Source organism: Micrasema longulum, unplaced genomic scaffold (genome assembly GCF_059751315.1).
Source record: "Micrasema longulum isolate JH-2025_06_02 unplaced genomic scaffold, ASM5975131v1 h1tg001629l, whole genome shotgun sequence".
NCBI classification, from domain to species: Eukaryota; Metazoa; Arthropoda; class Insecta; order Trichoptera; family Brachycentridae; genus Micrasema; species Micrasema longulum.
Window position 1 is genome coordinate 76,365 of NW_028278810.1, and position 19,212 is coordinate 95,576.

Consider the following 19,212-nt stretch of genomic DNA (forward strand, 5'->3'; position numbering starts at 1 on the left):
CGCGACCTGTTGAAAATCAAACAAGCTTCTTCGTCTTGGTTTATGTAACTAATTAATTAATTACTATTTTTTTTCCATATTTACTAAATACTACACGTGGAGCCAATAAAGTCTTTTTTTCCCTAAAAGGGTGATAATTCGAAATGAATATTTTCAAAGCTTGACAGGAGTAGACTAAAATAAATATTGTTTATTTGGTTATTCATTATGTTCTTATCGTTTTTTTAATTTCTCATATTTCTATGTTGTCCAATTTAAAATTTTATTTTCAACACGAAGTACTGTGAATCAAATGTCTTTATTGAAGTAATGATTATTTTCTATCGGATGGTTAGCGATTTCAGAAAAATTATTATTTCAAAACCTTGAGTGTTCTCTTACTCTAATATCAAAGTTTCTTTTAGTTTTTTCAATGTTGATTGAATCGCAATCATTACAATTTAATTGGTATATGCTAAATTTATTATATTTATGGACTTTGTCTGTGAGATTTTTTAACGATGTTCCTATATAATTAGTTGAGTTGAATGCAGGTTTAATGTTTGATGGTAGGAAATTCGATAATGGTTTAGAAAAAATGGCATTTATAAAAAGAATCCATCTCTATTGTTTGGAAAGGTTTGCTTAATTTTCTGTGGTAGTAGAATATAAATGTTTATTTATAAGTTTGAATTTTTGTTTTTGATTCAATATTTTATCAATTAATTTCTTATTATATATATTATTATTAGATATCTGTTTAACTGTATTAAGTTTTTTTTATAAATAAATATCATCTAGTGAAACGTTATGAATAGCCTTCAAAGTAAGTGCTTCAAAGATTTTTTTAAATATTATTGTATTATTATTTATTTATTCACAAGTTTTTGGTTCATATTTGCTACATTTTTTATAAGGGTCTCTTCTGAAAAATTAAACTCTTGGTTTAGACTTTATGTCTCAAAATACCCAAGGATGGCATAAAGTGAGTAAAAATTTACGGCGGCAAGACCATCAACTAAAGCTGAGTCTTGATATCCTGCCTAGGGGACATTTAAGTAAGAAGACCGCTGTTATATATTTTCTTCTTGAACAAACAATGGTGACTGTACCGTTGGCCTGGCGTCGTCACTTGTCACACTCAACCAAATTATTACGCGCAGTTAAATTATAAATAAGCTGTAATTTGTTTTTATGGACAAAGTATTTATAACATTATTTGGTGATTAATTCGCTGTGTAGATGCTTCGTTCGGGATTTCCATCGGGCAAATATGCACATTTAAATATTAAAATTAAATTTGATTTCATTTTTATTTAACTATTTTTGTTTAATTTTTATATCATAGAAACTTTAACAAAAAAATATTTTTTTGTTTGTTTTATTTTATTTTAAATCCATTCATTTTTAAAATTATTTTTACTTGTATCAGATTTAATTCTGTTTTATATTATTAAGTTTTTATTTGATTAGATTTTTATTTTGTTTTTAGTTTTATTTTATTTATTATATACGCTCAGAGGGCTTTTATATGACAGAAACAAAAATAAAATTCAAGCGATTCATTGTATAACGAGTCAATATGTACGTATTATTATTTATTTATTTTTATCGATTTACATTATGCTTTATTGATATACATAAACAAAGATGAAATATTACATAAAATAATGTGGGTACATGATTTACTGTGTTTGAAAATATATAACAGTTCTAGGTAAAACAAAATATTTTAACAGTAGGTATTATATAAACAATAATCTTTAGTTGTTAATTCCGATTAACCGCTGCAAATATTTGAACCCTTTTGAGTCTAAGGGGATATTCAGGATCCCCTAGATATTTATTATATCTCAATAACTTTATTGTTAATCATCATTAGAATTTATTCGCTTTACATTTTAATAATATTCGATACGTTGGTCAGTTTGCACGTGTGCTTATTGTTTTCATCCAAGTTAATGGGTTGCGTGACTTTGGATTGGTGTAATTCAACGTATAACAGCGAGAGGAGCGCGATGTTTCGAAATATTATTAAATAATTTTGTAAACACTACCATGACGATCACAATGGCAATTTATTGTCATTTTATCTAGCTAGGGCATATTTCTGGTACCTCTCTCCGGAACGCGAGAATTATTCGACGCTTAGGCTCGGAAAGGGTTATCAATCTTTCAAAAACATTTTGTGATATTGTTTTTTTCTTTCTCTATGCATAACAAATAGAGCTTCGGGCCACTACCGGTGGTTCGTTAACAAGCCCTGGCGGATATACAAATCTAATGGTTTCCAAGGAATCAAGGCGTTTAAAATGTTTTTATAATCATTTCGACCGATTGATCATATTCAATAAATTTAATCCCAGTTAGTGAAGCATTCACTTCTTTATTATTCTCAATCCAAAAAAGTACATAAAAACGAAGTTAACCGTTTATCAAAGCATACTATTTGTTTTTGCAATGTGCGAATCCATAAAGAGACTACAAGACCTTTTAAACGGATCCGGGTAAGTAAAGGGGCTTTTGATGTACTTCCGGAAATAAGATTCAAAGGATACCAGATAACTGAGAGTTCCTTCAGGCAGCTTTTCTCGTTCGGCAATGAGCAGTTTTTCATTGTATGTGGGCACCGCCAAGGATACTCAACTCTTCATTTGAACGTAGTTATGCAAAAAGCAGCCAGTTCACAATTTCGAAAATATTAGATATTGGTGTTATCGAGCGCAGTAAGATCAATTCTACGTTCCGCTAAAAACAGCCAGTCCACTTTCATTCGAAAAACTGAAATAGTCACCATCTGAAAAAGGTGTTGATCACAAAAAAGGCATTTCTTAATTTGCAGAAACCACTCACACCACTAAATGAAGACAAATGCTTCCAAAAATCTAGATCACTTAAATAAATTAAAATGGAAAAATATATAAGTGATTTAATTTTTTTAAATTTATTAATTTAAAGAAATATCTAATTAAAAAATATGTTTTTATACAGAACGTCACCTTATATACTACACAAATGTTGAATGAGGTATCATTCTCCGTCTGTTTTCAGCAAAATACATATTTAGGTTGTATTGTCTGACATATTTTTTTAATATTCAAAAATTTTATTAACACAAAATACAATTTTTAAAATTTTATTATAACAAAGTAATTAAGTGATTTATTTTTAAAAATTACCCTTATTTTAATGCAAAATAATATGTTCAATGCATAATGAAACAAAATACGTTAGAGTTTTACTGGGACTGGCAGTTTTCTCCAAAATGCACATTTTAGGTTTTGTAGACAGCCAGGGTTTAAAAATCCTAAAAACTGGTCAAATATACAATTAAATTCCTTTTTATGCATTGCTTATCATTTATCAAAGTAAAAAACATTCCAGCTGTCGTGTAGATTTGATTATTTATTCTTTTCAAAAAAGTACTTTTATCTCAGTTTCACTTTTCTATGGCTGCTTTCTACATAACTACTTGCATATGCCGTGTGTGCTATGTAGCAGGCAAGCTGTAAGCTCCAATAGTGGACTATCAAAAATTAAAAACGGTTTTTTTTATAGTAATGTTTCTTTTTACTAACGGATAGAGATAAAATTAAAGTTTTATGTACATAACTAAATGTTTTTAGGTTACTTTTGTGAATTTGATGAGCAATAGGACAAAACTCAACTCTTATCATAAAAAAATATTGTCTATTTTTAAACAAAACTATAAAATAAATTATTCTGTATAAATCGTAAATTTGAATGTCTTGACTTGGTAAACGTATTTTTTAGCCCTACAATTTATTCGATTTATTATGATTAATTGAACACAATATAAACAGAGCCCTCAACTACATTAAGTATCAATGGAAAACTCGTTTGTTTTGCAAATTTTGTGGTTTTCGCTTGCATGATTATCTAATTATAAAGGTTCCCTATTTTCGCGAACTCGTACAAATTATTCAAATGAATTTATGGACACGGAAACCGTGAGATTTTATTTCAAGTATTAAACTTAACAACAACTTTTCTTTTCTTAATTTGATCAAAATATTTTAACAATTATTTGCGAGTAACGCTTCGCCTACCGTAACACATTTTAAAAATGAAAATATGCCAAGGATATTACTTTGTTATTTTCAAAATTTATCGGCCTCGTAGTGAAATGGTCAGCACGTTTGCTACCATGCAAGATGTGTCGGGTTTGATTGCCGACACAATAGATTTAAAATATAATCTAAAAATATTTTTTTTACACTAGAATATTTCATAGTCCCTAAAGTGTAAGGCTGATGGTTTTAGATGCTATTTTTATCATTTTCTTAATTAAAATAACAGAAAGTACTTTAATGAAAAACACAAAATATATTATACTTATTTACGTTGGAATTCAAAACAATAAAACTTTAAGCATAAGTATTATAAACATGTAATTTAGCGCAGGTGATTAAACGGCTAACTGTGAAACTGAAGTCTCGGGTTCGATTCCCGCTAGATGCAAGAAAACAAATCAAGACAGTTTTTTTTTCTAAATTGGTTTGGGTGTAGTGGTGTATTTTTCATAACCTCTTTCCACGTCCCCTCTTTCCTATCTGCTGACAAGCCTCTAAATAAAGACTTTGCGGGTTAATCCAGTTTTAAAACATTTTATAATAATATTCTTTAAAGGCAAACAATGCATTTATCCTTTTAGAAATTTTATCAATAATACGTATAAAAATGTTTGAATGCAGTTTACATGGCTTGTGAAATTAAAGGAAATAAACTCTTACCCAGATTATTGTGAAAATATCCATATCTTCATAAGAAAGAACATTAATTATCTGTTTTACGATAGATTGTACAATATAAGATTTTTCAAGTTCCGAACCTTGAGTTTGCAATTCACGTTTTTTATAAAATCATTTTATAACAAAAAGTTTTTTTTTAATTTTCAATAAATATATTTATTAAAATTAAAAAGTTAAGTAAGAATTGTATTTTCTAAAAAGTATCCAATAAAAATGAATAAAGAAGAATTATAAAATAAACGAAACCCTGTTTACATAAAAGTCAAAAATATATTGCAGTAGAGACAACAAAATTGCATTTTTCCACATCAATTACATTAAAATAATCTTAAAATAAGAAAGAAGGTGAAGTATATGCATTGCGAATAATGGAGCCCATTTTATTTATTTATTTATTCACACTCTTTATCAAAATACAATTCCATATTCACTTTGCCCAGCTAACAAGGGTACATACCCCGTTCCAAGCTAGGCAATTACATTTTAATATATTATAATACTTAACAAATTAATATAGAGCACAGACAAACAAAATATAAACTTATTCGGATACACATTTTGATTCATATACATACAGACATACACATATATACACACATGTATATAAATATACACATATATACACATGTACATACACACACACGTACATACACCCATGCGCATACACAATACATACATTCATAAAAACATAGACAATTTATTTATGCGAAACTTCATGGTTGTCATCTATAAATATATATTTTTAAAATTATTCCTTATTTTTTATATTTTATTTTTGACATCCAGTAAGGTTCTCCAATCCGTGGCATGCATCAACTTTTCTGACTCCCTACGACCAATGTCATGAAAGAGCGAGGTCAACACCTTCCGTAACTTGACAACACTCCCGTCTTTCCACGATTCTGGCAAAAGGTTATGAACCTTTTTGCCTACGTTATAGTGTTGTCTCGATGCCAGAACAGTGTTGACCCCTTCACTTAGTATCAGATCCCTATTAGAGTATCTCGTATTATGGTCGTGGTTGACGCTTGGGTTGATTTGATCATTTACTTTTAAAAGATAAAACAACATGTCATTGTATTTTTAATTTGACACAATTCCGTCCTTTTATCAAGTCAATTTGTTTTCTTTATTTAGTATTGGTGAGTAATCTAACCAAAATAAGCTAGCTAACTTTTTAAGTACGTCTTTGATGCACAGAAAAAATATTGATTTTAGCACTTGTACAATTCAAGTTCACTTTTAACATGATTCCTTTACGCTAGCCAAATTAAATTTTCCAAGTTACTTCTCTATAAATAAAAAAAGTTTTTAAAATAGGTTGTAGAATATTTTTTCTTATAAAAAAAATTTTTTTTTAGAGACCTTAAAAGTTAGTTGAAAAATAAAGTTTGCAAATTTTTTTGTAAAGATTATTTTTTATTAGGAATTTAATAAAAAAAAACTTGAATTATTGATAAAAAGTTGACTATTGAGCAACTTGGAAAAAAATACGATTGTAGACTTAATAGTTTGACTACACTTGAGACATCCAGCCTAAAATCCGTTTTTTACTAAGATTTCTTTAAAATCCGAATAACTTTGAAAAGATTTGATATTGCAGGACATACATGAGGTTAAATCGATAGGCATTGAGTGCCCCTATCGTTATGCTACCAATGATCCACCCTCCCAGTTACAAGCTGAATATTTATCATTTGCGTATTCATTTGCAATCGCATGAATTCTGTTATGAATGTAGCTTGTTGTAGATACATATAGTACATAGACAAGTTTGTTAAATCGAGTAACCCGGCCAGCAAGTTTATTCGTTGTAACAGTTGGGAACAGTCAAATATTTAATTTCATGTTTTAAATGAAAATGACAAATCATTTAGTTTTATTCTCTTTTCCAAATTTTGCACATTAAGTATGTGTAATTGATATGTTCAACATCCATCACTTATATAATACATGTCTTTCCTTAAGAAACAACGCCGCTTGATTAACTAATTTTTATTTTTACTTGACTATGAAAAAACCGCTTATTTTATTAAATAGCTAGGCTAAATGACGACTAAAAATGTATTTTTATTCATAAACTGACGTTTTTTAAAAACCCTTAGGCTAGCGCAACACTCAGCAAAAATTTCGTAAATCCGCAACTAAACGGGCAGCCACATGACAATTCCGTGGAAGATTATCAGCCAACTATCAAGCCTAATACAACGTGAACGTAAAATTGATATTTTAAAAGTGACATCTATTTATGAAGCTTTAAACCAAGATAATAGAAAGAAAAAAATGCTTTCTTCGGTAAACGAAAGTTATTATCTACTGTATACAGTTTCAAAATAAATATAAACATATTCGATAAAACCTTGCATAAAAATTCAATCATTAGCAATATCAATAAAAATAACTCTAGTCCGTTTTTTTTAATTTTTTAAGTTTTATTTGAAATCGATTTATAAACCCTTATCACCTTCCCAAAAAACTCAAAAGATTTAAACAACCCTCATATTCTATTGCTAATGAAAATATTTTAAACATATTTTTTTATGGTTGTTTGAGTCTTTTGTTTAGTATTGTCTGGCATTTTATTGTAAAATTTCAGTCACCGGTTTATTAGTCTCGACTGTCCGTGTCTCTTTTTAGAATGTTGTTTGTGATGTTGTCCTGATATTCTCGTATTATGTCTACGATTACTTTTTTTTTTTCAAATTTTAGTTCTTCGTCTATAACTACATCAGTGGATAATTTATGAATAAATTTTGAGGATTCTAGTTGAAGAAGTTCAGTTACATTTGATAGATTTATTTGTTTTATATATTTTTTATCATTTATTCTTCCATACATATATTTACATAGAATTTTAATTACAAAAATACACTTTGAAAAATACACCTTAAAATTAAGCTGTAACATAATTTGGAAAAAATGCCCACAAAGACTTCAGCTTCTGAGCGTGGGCCATTCCTTTTAAAATGGTCTAAAAGTTTATAGCTACAAAATATGGTACGACATAACCACGAAAAAAGAAAAAAAAACAAACAAGATCAACATATGCTGATAGGACAAAATATAGGATTTATTTGCAGTATTTCATTATATTTTTTTTTTAGAGAATGTGTCTATCTATTCCTTCCATGCTAATCCACGACCTCAAACCTACTTTAAACGATATAAGTGATTAAATGTTTTGTTATTCTTTAGGTAGAAGATTAAAAGATCTTGGACCAGCATGTAAGGAGTGCCTCTGTGCGAACTTAGTTTTGCATCCTGAAACTGACAGTACACTATCGGATCTACTGCTAATCCGATTAAGATTGTACTAAATAGTTCCCTATTTTGTTCGTTTGAAGAGTTCTATAGTTGCAGTTAGATACTGACTTTAATATTTTATTTTGCTGTCTTAGTATTCTGTTAACGTCATTTTGATATTTTGTTCCCCATCGCATGTAACATATTTTTTATTGTACATAGTCTCCATACCTTTTTTTCCATTTTTGGAACAAAGTTTTTGATTTAAAAAAAAACTTGATAGTGTTAATATTATACAAGGGCACTCAACGCGGGCTATTCGCTTAATGTAGCGCATCTTATTCAATGAAATGCAACGTTGCCGATTAGACGCTGACGGAAGATCCGCGCGCGAAAAACGGAACGGACGCCGAAGGCGAGCGGTCCGCAGATAAACCTTCCGCGTAGTATGCCCGATAATAGTAAATCAATGCAATAAAATGTATTGGCTTTCCGCCGCAGAAGATCGGAGACGGCTTAAGTCTAATTCCTCTTCAATTCAATAAAATAAGCAGTTTTTTTTATCGCCGTCCTTAAATTAAAGAAATAAGTTAGTGTTGTTAACTTTTTATTTTTATTATTATTTTTTAATTTATTTATTTATTTACACCTTTTATCAAAAATACAACTTGACGTTCACTTTGCCCAGCTAAGAAGGGTACATATCTCGTTCCAAGCTAGGCAATTACATTCCAATATATGAAGACCTGTAATAAAATTGGGCCTAAGCACCAGAAAAGTGAAAAAAAGTTACAAGGGTTTAAAGATATACTCAGTTTTTTTGGTATACAGCATATATTTTTTAATTCTTTAAAATGTGCACAAATGTGTAAGAAATAAGTTTAGTGAAAATTATATAGTTAAATATTATTTTAAAAGGGTATAAAATAACAAAGTAATTGAGAAGGCCTTAAGACCAACTGCTATTTCATTAGTCAGGCCTAAGTGCCTAGCGTAAAAACATAAAATAGGGCCTATCACCAACATCCATTAAAATGTCTGATTTTTAATTCAAGGATGCGTAAAACTAAAAAGTTTGAACAAAAAAATACATCATTTATAATGTAGGTATGTAAATTAAAAATAATAATTATTAATCAATGGAAAAAGATACAGAAATTTTTGTTTTCTTCAGAAGGCATATACTCGATCATGTTGAGTAAATCTTTTTTTTTTCGTCCGTGATCCGGCTTTGGTAATCTAATTGGCGTAGTTTATAGGTTTTTATATCGCCAATTAATTTATTTATTTTTAAATTTAATTAATTTATTACTTGTCTTAGCTCGTGAATAGTGGCTTTCTTGTCGTGGAAACAATTTAACATGCCCGATGACTTGGTTTTCGTCTTCAAGATCGAATTTTCGATATTTTTTCTTATTACCGCTTTTTCGGTGAGGATAGTCTCTCCGCGTTTTTTTCTCGTATTAGTAGGACTCGAATACCTTAAAACTTACTCCAAATATATCAATAAAAGTGGCACGACAGACATTGACTACTTGACCATTGTCATTAGGGACAGTGTAATAAACAGTACACTGCCTTTTGCTTTCTGATGGGTTGTTGTATTTCCCATTTTTCCGTCTTTTTATGTTTGAAATATGGAATAATCCCATTAAATATGCACTTTGCTTCAACCAGTCACCTGCTTCGTAAAATTATTTATGCAACTGCAGTTTTTGATCATAAAGAAGACTTTTACAGTCATTCTGGCACTTGCAAGTGAACTGAAAAAAAAAGTCAACTTTACGGAGGACTGTCAAAAATAACCCTAAATGCCACTTTCTAAGGTTAACATACCAGCAATACTACAAATTATTTACCTGGGTGAATATGTATTTCACTTTTGACATTTCGAAAAGCCGTATTTTTATCGCTTTCTTGCCAAAAAATAAATATTCACCCACCTATCTGATAATTTCGCAGGAGTAATTCGGAAAATGCCCAATGTTTCTTGTAAATTAAGCTATAAAGCTATTTAATCTTCTAAATTATATATGAAATACATACTAAATTATACATGAATTTTAGTTAAAACGTTTGAATAAAATTTGTAAAATTTGGTATAACGGGGTCAATTTAGCACTTTTTACAGCTATAAATATAGAAAAATCCTTTTAAAATCTCAGATAAATAAGTCTAAGTATCATGAAAATGAACATAAAATACTCCGCTATTCTTAAAATTTTAGTAATTCACTCAAAGATTGTATTATAAGCCGATATTTTTCCATACTAAAATAATTGAAATATCAGACGCCGTGCAATTCGAAAACGAAATTCGCCGACAATTATTTGGAATTCCCCATACAAACATAAAAATTTTGACAGCCGGTTCTTCATTTAAAAAATGGCAGAAAATATCACTCACTATTTGGTGATCGTGTTCACTCAATTTTTCCTCCCAGGCTACGTGCTTTGACCCCTGTGCACCTCAGACATCGTTTGCACACCCCTAGATTCTGAACGCTAGTTAAAACTTATCAAAAATTTGTCAAAACAGATTTTTAAAAACAAATCGGCTTACCGAAGTATTCGGAGGACTTATTGCTGGTACAATCACATTTTTAGTAGAACAATATTGTCTCCCTTGGGCTTTAAACTTTTTATTTTCACTTAACTTATTAAAACCACTTCTTTTCCGCTTTGTTGTAAAAGGCGTATCCGGATCACAAGTCTCGCGTCCAGCCATTTTGTATGAAATGCTTAGCGCTGCGATTAATCACGTAGGCCCTTATATGCGTTAATGGGTATTGTACTTAGGCTCCATCCCATATACATGACTTCAGATTGATATAAAATATTTTTTTCTGGTACATAAATTCTAATTTGTGTTATTGGCGTAGGCATATAGAACATTTCCTCATACTCAACGTCATTTTTTATTTTTTGGTATTTAAGCCCTATTTTATTACAGGTCTTCATATGATAACAGTTAACAAATTAATAGAGAGCACAGACTAATACAATATAAACTTACTCGTATACACATGTTGATACATATATATACACAGATACACAGATATACACACACATATATATATATATATATATAAATATATACCCACATACTTAATGAACGATACATATAATATCGGTATGTAACAAAAAATTATTCATTTTCTTAAAAAAAAATATTCTCAGTTCTATTTTACACACGGAAGTGTTATTCATTCTGCTTAGACACGGATATGAATTACTTAAAATAAACTTCATTTGAATACTACTAAAGAATTGCTAAAGGCAGTTCAGGCAAACAGAATCACTAAAATATAAAAAGGTATCATTGGACATGAATGTTTTTGACATTTTACGTTGTGCCAATGTACCTGACGAGCTGAATGAATTCAGAGTTTTGCTTTCTATCGATGTAACTAACTAAATTATGAATACTGCTATGTGCTTTGAAACGTTGTCTTTCCATTAAAAGGTTATTATGCAGTGCTGTAGATAGCCATAGAACCAAAAAAAAACAATAATTCCGTTATTCGTTTTTTAGGGCAGGCATTGTTTTGTATTAAGCTTTAAAAATCATAATTATTTTACGCACTCATTAAATGGCTGTGTGATACTTTATTCCATTGAGTTTGTAAGACCAGAAACTCATTGTATCGCTCTCACGACGTTTTAGGTGGGTATGATTTACAAGAATTTAAAAATAGGCCTAAGAATGGTATTTTGAAAATGCATTAAAATACGTCTTAAAAGTGTTTTAAATACGCATCTTTATACAATTTACAGCCGATTATATAGCTAAAATTTCTTAAACACTATACTTATTTGACAACGGCAATGCTGACATCGCGAGAACGATAAAATCGGCTATTAGTATTACTAACTACTTTGATTAAAATGTCACTCTGTTATTAATAAGAATAAACGTATACCAAAAAATACACATGTGAACTCCTATAATTAACTTTTTTTTTTTCAATGCATTGATTGTTTTCAATAAAGATACGTTTTTAGGGTTTTCAAGACTCTGGGTCTTTCTAGAAATTCTGTGAATATTTTAATCAAATAATTATATAAGTTAGGATTTGTCAAAAACGAGTCCTCAAAACTATTCCTAGAATACTAATAATTATTTATTTATTAACGGCGGTAGCTAATTTGTACAAATTGTATAATAGATAAAAAATAATCAAATGTAAGATACATATTAAGTTTTAAAATAAGCACATTATGTATGTTGTATGCGTAAGTATAAAAATATAAATTTTTAAATATTAAAAGACATATTTAGTTTTGGTTCATTGGTTATTATTGTAAGGTCGGTAATACTTATTTCCTATGTTCAATTAAATAAGTATGTTGAACCAATATAATAAATGTATAGTTTTGTATGATTATTTGTATATCATGTCTCAGAGGTCTTAAACTAATAGCAATTATTCTCTCTTTTAAAAGAAATAAAAAATATATATATTTATCTAAATAAGAATCTACATATAAAACAAGGTATTATGCATTAACCAGAAATATTGCGATGAATACAGAATATGTATTCCAAATGGCGGCCGTCATGAATGTGGTCCAAATTTACGAAAGAGTATTACTACGCTACTGCTAGAAAAACCGGAATGAATTGACAAAAAATATATATAACGAATTGAGAAAAAAAAATATGCTAGGAATCGCTGTCACCCAATTAGTATAAGCTGTAACAGTAATAATTCATTTGTCTCTTGGCAACATCGTTATGTATTGTGCTAAATATTATTTGTGTATTTATTGCTGTTTGTGTTTTAGGGAAAAGCCCACTAAGCCTATATTTTAGACCGGTTAAGGAAAAATAGCCTTGAAACTAGGGAGAATTAAACCCGCGACGCTAGTTTCGCGGTCAGCCGTCAAACCAACTGCGCCACGGCGACTGTCATACATTGTATTAATTGTATAATTTTTAATAAGTAAGAGATGCTATTGCAACCCAAATGATAGATTTCTTTGAAAACAATTTTATTTATTTTCTCAATAACTCTTCATTTTAAAAGTCCTACGGGCGTTTAACGTAAAAAATATGTAAGTTATAATATTTCAGTTAGACAAAAACATGTAAGTTGTCAAAAAAATTTTTTTTGACAAAAAAACTGTTTTAGTCAAATAAATATTGTTTTGACAAATTAAAATCTTTTTTGAAAAAAAATACTGTTTTTGACAAATAAACTTGCAAAATGTATTTTTTGGCACAAGATTTGCCAGGCAAGAATACATTATGAATAAATTTCTTGCAACAGAGAGGGGAAACATAATTTTGGTTACAAAATTATCCGTTATATTTTAATATCAAAATATAAAATTGCCATTAAGAAATGGATAGTGGAGGTGAATTGCGCACAGATTAATGAGTGGATCAAGCCAAATATGTAAAATGTAATGTAATGATTTTTTACCAAATACGTAAATGACTACGTAAACGAATACGTAAATACGTAAATGACCAAATATGTAAAATGTAATGTAATGATGTAAAATGTAATGATTTTTTTAAAAATTAGTCTATATTAAAAAGGTTATATTTTTTTATTAATATTTTTGTTTATTATGTTAATTATAACTAGATTAATTGGTTTAATTACGATTTTTTATTGTAATTATTTTGTTAACTTTGTTAAATAGCTAATCTAAGGCATGTTTCACATTTTGTAAAATGTTTCCCTCGGCACGGGACACCCCAGTGAGGGAACATTATTATGTATAAAAAAAAGAATACAAACATTGTATGAATAAATATCAATGCAACTGTCAATAAATAGTTTATGTATTGTAATATATTTCATTTTTTCAGCTGTCTCAGTGTCTGTGGGGGTATGGACCCTGGTGGCTATTTCTTTGGAGAGATACTTCGCCATCTGCAGACCATTAAAGTCACGAAGATGGCAGACTCAGTTCCACGCCTACAAAATGATCGCCGTTGTGTGGATAGCTAGCCTGTCTTGGACCATCCCCATTCTAGCGGTTTCTACCCTCAAAGCTATGAGAGGCCGAGGTTAGTGAAGATTACTCTGTTTATTGAATACGTGAGCAAAATATTTCCACACAAATTAATTTTCATATTGATCCGACAGCGCGCAATTCCATATAATTCATCTAAAATTTTGTTCTTGCTGAAACGTAATTTTGCAAGCATTACTTTGAGTAGGTATTACTGAAGTTTTTAGACAAGTGCTGGATTTTACTCCCACCGGTTTTACTTTTTTTTTTTTTGGTATTTACAATTTTGAGAAGGTAATAAACATAAATGTTTAAGCTTTTTTATGGCTTATGATCTGTTATTGTCTAATTAAAGTGATCTTTTCAAACACTGTAAACTATACTATTCTGACTACGTTTAATATTTATTTTATTGGGTAATCAAACATTATGTACATAAATATTGTCAATTTCTCTGTATATTAGTGTAGGACACTCATGCACACACCAAACAAATTATTTCCACTTGAGACAATAATTTAAATTAAGTTAAATACAGCAAATGTAACAATGTTTTGAGTGTGTCCAAATGCTTGCAGACTGGCAAGTGCCCACTTAAACCAGCCAATGACAGGTCATCAGCTTTGTAAATACCTAGACTTCCGTATTTCCTACTCAAAAATGTTTCCCTCTCTGTTGCAACAAATTTAAATAGCAAATGTAAAAGTGAAGAAATGAAAAATATGTATATAATAATAAAATTATTTAAATATCTGCTTCTCTCAATATTTCTATGATTTTTCGCATAAATTTACATACATTGTGATAAAAAATATCAGCATAGGTAAAAATCTATTGTTATATTACTCGCATATTCTAGGTATCGTAGATTGTTTGAAATAGTTTGTTGACGCGTTATCTGGGTGAAGATTCTGTCTTGTTGGTCTAGATGGAACGCGGAATGGAAGTCTTTTATTAATTTTATTAATATGTGACCACTTGTTCTAGGTCGCGTATTTACATTTTTTGTGACGTAGAAACACTACTATTTTTTTTTTATGGATTCGAAGCTTACAATTATTTTAACTTCTAAAACCCTACTTTTTTTTTAATAACTGAACAGTGGGAAAAGTAAACGGTTTTTATAAATAACTTTTAAAATAATATTAGATTTTTTTTGACCGGTAAAATATTTGTTTTTAAATCACCTCCGCCATTTAATATGGATTGGAATAATGCAAAGGTAATTGATTTGAATTTTTCGATAGTAAATTTAATTTTGAATCTAAAAATAACATTTATAAGTTTTCTCATTCTATTCATAAAATTATTTATTTGCTCCTTCCATTTTACATTTTTATCAATTGCAATGCCGAAATATTTTATGTGATTTTTTTTCAGTGATTTGAAGACAATTATCATTATAAAACTGATATCCTTCATTAAATAAATTAACATATTAAAACAGATATAAGGAACCTTTTAGAGACGGGAATGTAGCAGTCTAGGCATCCACAGGGCTTATGATCTATCATTGGCTGGTTTAAGTGGTCACTTTACACACATAACATTCACTTTTCTGCCTATCTTTGAACATCTATATTCCTTCGATTCATCCATATGTTGACGATTGTAAAGTTAAAAAGTAAAAACTTTTTTTTTGCGGATAAAACTCATATGATTCAATTATTTCACCCACATACTAGGCACGCCTGAAAATATTTTTATACTTATTCTTGGACCAGGTGGATTTATCAACAATGTTTTGAGGGTGCCCAAATTTTTGCAGACTGAGACTAGATTCAACCCTCTAGAAAGCTGTTAATATTAACATATTACAACAGAAATGAAGATTATTTTAGTGAAGGGAATGTAGACGTCTAGGCATCCACATAGCTTATGACCACCGGTGACCACTAACAGACAGAAGAATCAAAGAAATAAAGATGCACAAATATAGGCAAAATGGTGAATGTTACATAGTGTGTAAAATAGCCACTTAAACTAGCCAATGTCAGGTCATAAGCCCTGTGGATGCCTAGACTTCTACATTCCCTTCTTTTAAATCTTCTTCATCTCTGTTGTAATTTGTTAATATTAACAGGGGGGTTGAATTCAGTCCTTGTTTGCAAAAATTTGAACCAACTAAAAACATTGATTCAATGATAATTTTATAAATCTACTACAATTTTTCGAAAACTTGTTTATTAAATAAACATACGTTTTTTCCACCAAGTGGTATAATGGTCAGCGCGTTTGCCTACCATTTAAGGGGTCTCCAGTTTGATTCCCGACACGGTTCAAATGAAGTATTTATTTAAAAAGGGTGTTTTCACACTAGAATATTTCAAAGTCCCTGGACTGGTACCTGAAGCATAAGACTGATCATCTTACCTTCATGTAACAAAAGTGATCAAGATGCGCTGCGATTGGTGTACCAATGCAGTGCCCTATGCACCATTAGGTGCGGAAAGGGAATGATGGTGATGAAATATACATAAAAATAAATTCAAAGATATTGAGAATACCAAAATGGATTCCACGTACAACAAGATGTAATTTATTCACATTTTCCCGATAAAACAATTTAACAACTCGACGTTGTTATCAAAAACATATTCTTTTGTCTTGCGCTAGGCGTCAAGATACCGTTAAGTTAACTAATGAAAAAAAATTAAGAGGCACTCTGTTTCTGGGACAGCTGAGACACTTTTTGCTCTATGTTTGTATGATGTGTCACAACGTTTACCCAGTCGACAAATAACCACCCACAACAACCCGCAAATGTCGAGAAACAGGCGGGAGTAACATATACAGATAATTTTTGCTGACCCTAGCATTTTGAGTCGTAAATAAGTTAAAGTAAAGCATTTTCCCTTTTTACGGTTTTATAATAAAATCTCATTGTTGAGAAAACAATGCTGATTTAGGAAAGGTTTCACATAGAATGAAAATTTAGTTGAAAAAATAGGTAATATAATTAATTAAGAGTTCTTAAAGTATTAAACCTAACAAATTACAACAGGGATGGAAAATACTTTAAATAAGAGAATATGGAAGTCTAGGCATTCACAGGGCTTATGACCAGTCATTGGCTTGTTTATGTGGCCACTTTACACTCAGTGTAACATTACCATTTTGCCTATGTTTGAACATCCATATTTCTTCAATTCTTCCATTTGTTGATTTTATTGAAGTTAAAGAGCTGAAACCTTTATTGTTGTGAAGAGATTCAGCTCTTTAACTTCACTAAAATCAAAAATGGAAGAATCGAAGAAATATGGATGTTCAAACATAGGCAAAATGGTGAATGTTATACAGAGTGTAAAGTGGCCACTTAATCCAGCCAATGACTGGTTATAAGCCTTGTAAATGCCTAGACTTCCATATTCCCTTATTTAAGGTATTCTCCATCCCTGTTGTAATGTGTAAATCTTAATGACTCCCGAGGGGGTGAAATCCAGTCTTTTGTCTACAAACATTTGGACAAACTCAAATATTGTATTAATACTGAGAAAATAGCCGAGAGGGAGAATAGTTCCGAAGCATTTAAGGGCGATTTTTCTAACAAGCAACTCCTGGAACTTTTTCCTCTACAAATCACAAATTTGATCCTACGTAATATTTTTAAAACGTCATATTTTTCCCTAATTTACCCTAAAACATGGACTCACGGATCAGTGAGCTATGGTTCAAATCAGGTAATAACGCAATCTGATTACCAGTTTAAACCTTTTTTTTTTTAAATCTTGATTATTGTGATCAACAAGAAGAACGCATATATTTCGACCTGTTTGTCATATTTAATAGTTTAGGTAATAATAGTATTGGAGTAAAAATGACCGTTACACAATTATCATATTTTATGTTAAAATAAAGACATTTTAAAACGTAGAAATGATTGTTTTTTAAATAAACCGTAGTCAAATTCAAGATCTGTCAATGTAATTTTTACTGAATTAAATTTTCTTTTATTTAACTTTGATCTTTTGAAAACAAGCAAAATAATAATAAGTAATTTCAACTTTTAATCCTCCTGAATTCATTTCCTTTCTATGGCACGTACATCTTTTAATGTACGACATTTATTTTGAATTGGGAATTATTGCACGAACTAACGATGAAATCAACTTAGTTTTAATAATTTGTTTTTCGTCTTTTACCATGGAAACTTCAACATTTCTCATAAATATGCCGTTCACTTTTAACCCGTCTGTTTTTTGGTTTCGTTGGAAGATATTGCTTTTAGCAATAAGTCCGCCAAAGTACGTTTTCTTTGTACTTGAAGATTTAAATAAACAAAATAAATATACAATATACAGAGGTACAGATTTTGTAGATTATCTCTTTATTCGCGGATCGCGGAATGCGAATCATCCGTCTACAGAACAACATTGAAACACATTTAGCTCATGCTTTTTTTCTCCTCAGTGTCCATATTTCCACTCCATATAATTGCAATGAAGAATCGTTGATTTGTTGATTACTATTTATTTTGCTTCCGGTAGAACCATATTTGATTTTTCTAATTCCTTTCATACGTATACCTTTTTTCATACATTTTCCTACATAAAACACCATTATTGGTGAGAATTTATCGTCACGCATTCTTTCTAGGGTTCAAGTGTCGCGAAGAATGGCCGAGTGTCGGATCTGAGAGGGCGTACAACCTGTTCTTGGACTGCACGCTCCTTCTGCTCCCCCTGATTATCATGAGCTTGGCGTACTCTCTTATAGTCAGCAAACTGTGGAAAGGTCTACAGAGAGAAATCAAGCACAACTCTTCGTGCCAGAGACAAAGTAAGTCAATAAATATACTTACATAAATAGAAACAACTTTGTTTTGAAACATTTAAGTTTGTAAGTGAAAATTCTTGATGGAAGTTCATTGTAATTTATTATATAAATAAAACACGAGTGATACTTTAATATTCATTTGTTAACCCATAGAAAATTTGTCGATAATGATCCTTAAGATAAAAATAACTTTATTTAATTTACTTACATATAACTTTGAATTATGTATCCTTACCTCTGTTCTGTATAAATACATTTAACTTTTTAATAAATATACCAGTCTCGAAGATGTCGCGAAAGCGATGAAACCGGTCACTGGATATTCCAAATTTGTGGATTAAAGTATCACTCGTGTTTTATTTATATAATAAACTTTGTTTTGAACCACTCATTTTTCATTTTTTCTACCTACCGATTTTAAAGCCATACAAGCATCTTTATCAGGGTAGACTTAACTAATGAATTCTCTCCTA

The 19,212-nt window shown here is 30.0% G+C and overlaps 1 protein-coding gene across 1 annotated transcript in view; it reads left to right on the forward strand.

Annotated features, from left to right (window-relative positions):
• Positions 1-18,742, forward strand: part of LOC148274531 (cholecystokinin receptor-like) — a gene marked incomplete at its 3' end in the record, with an annotated part of 82,237 nt that extends 63,495 nt beyond the window's left edge. Inside the window, exons 3-4 of the mRNA XM_088236975.1 lie at positions 13,818-14,018; positions 18,560-18,742. Of these exons, the coding sequence (XP_088093101.1) occupies positions 13,818-14,018; positions 18,560-18,742 (384 nt within the window). The remainder of the gene's footprint in view (positions 1-13,817; positions 14,019-18,559) is intronic.
• Positions 18,743-19,212: the final 470 nt, after the last annotated feature.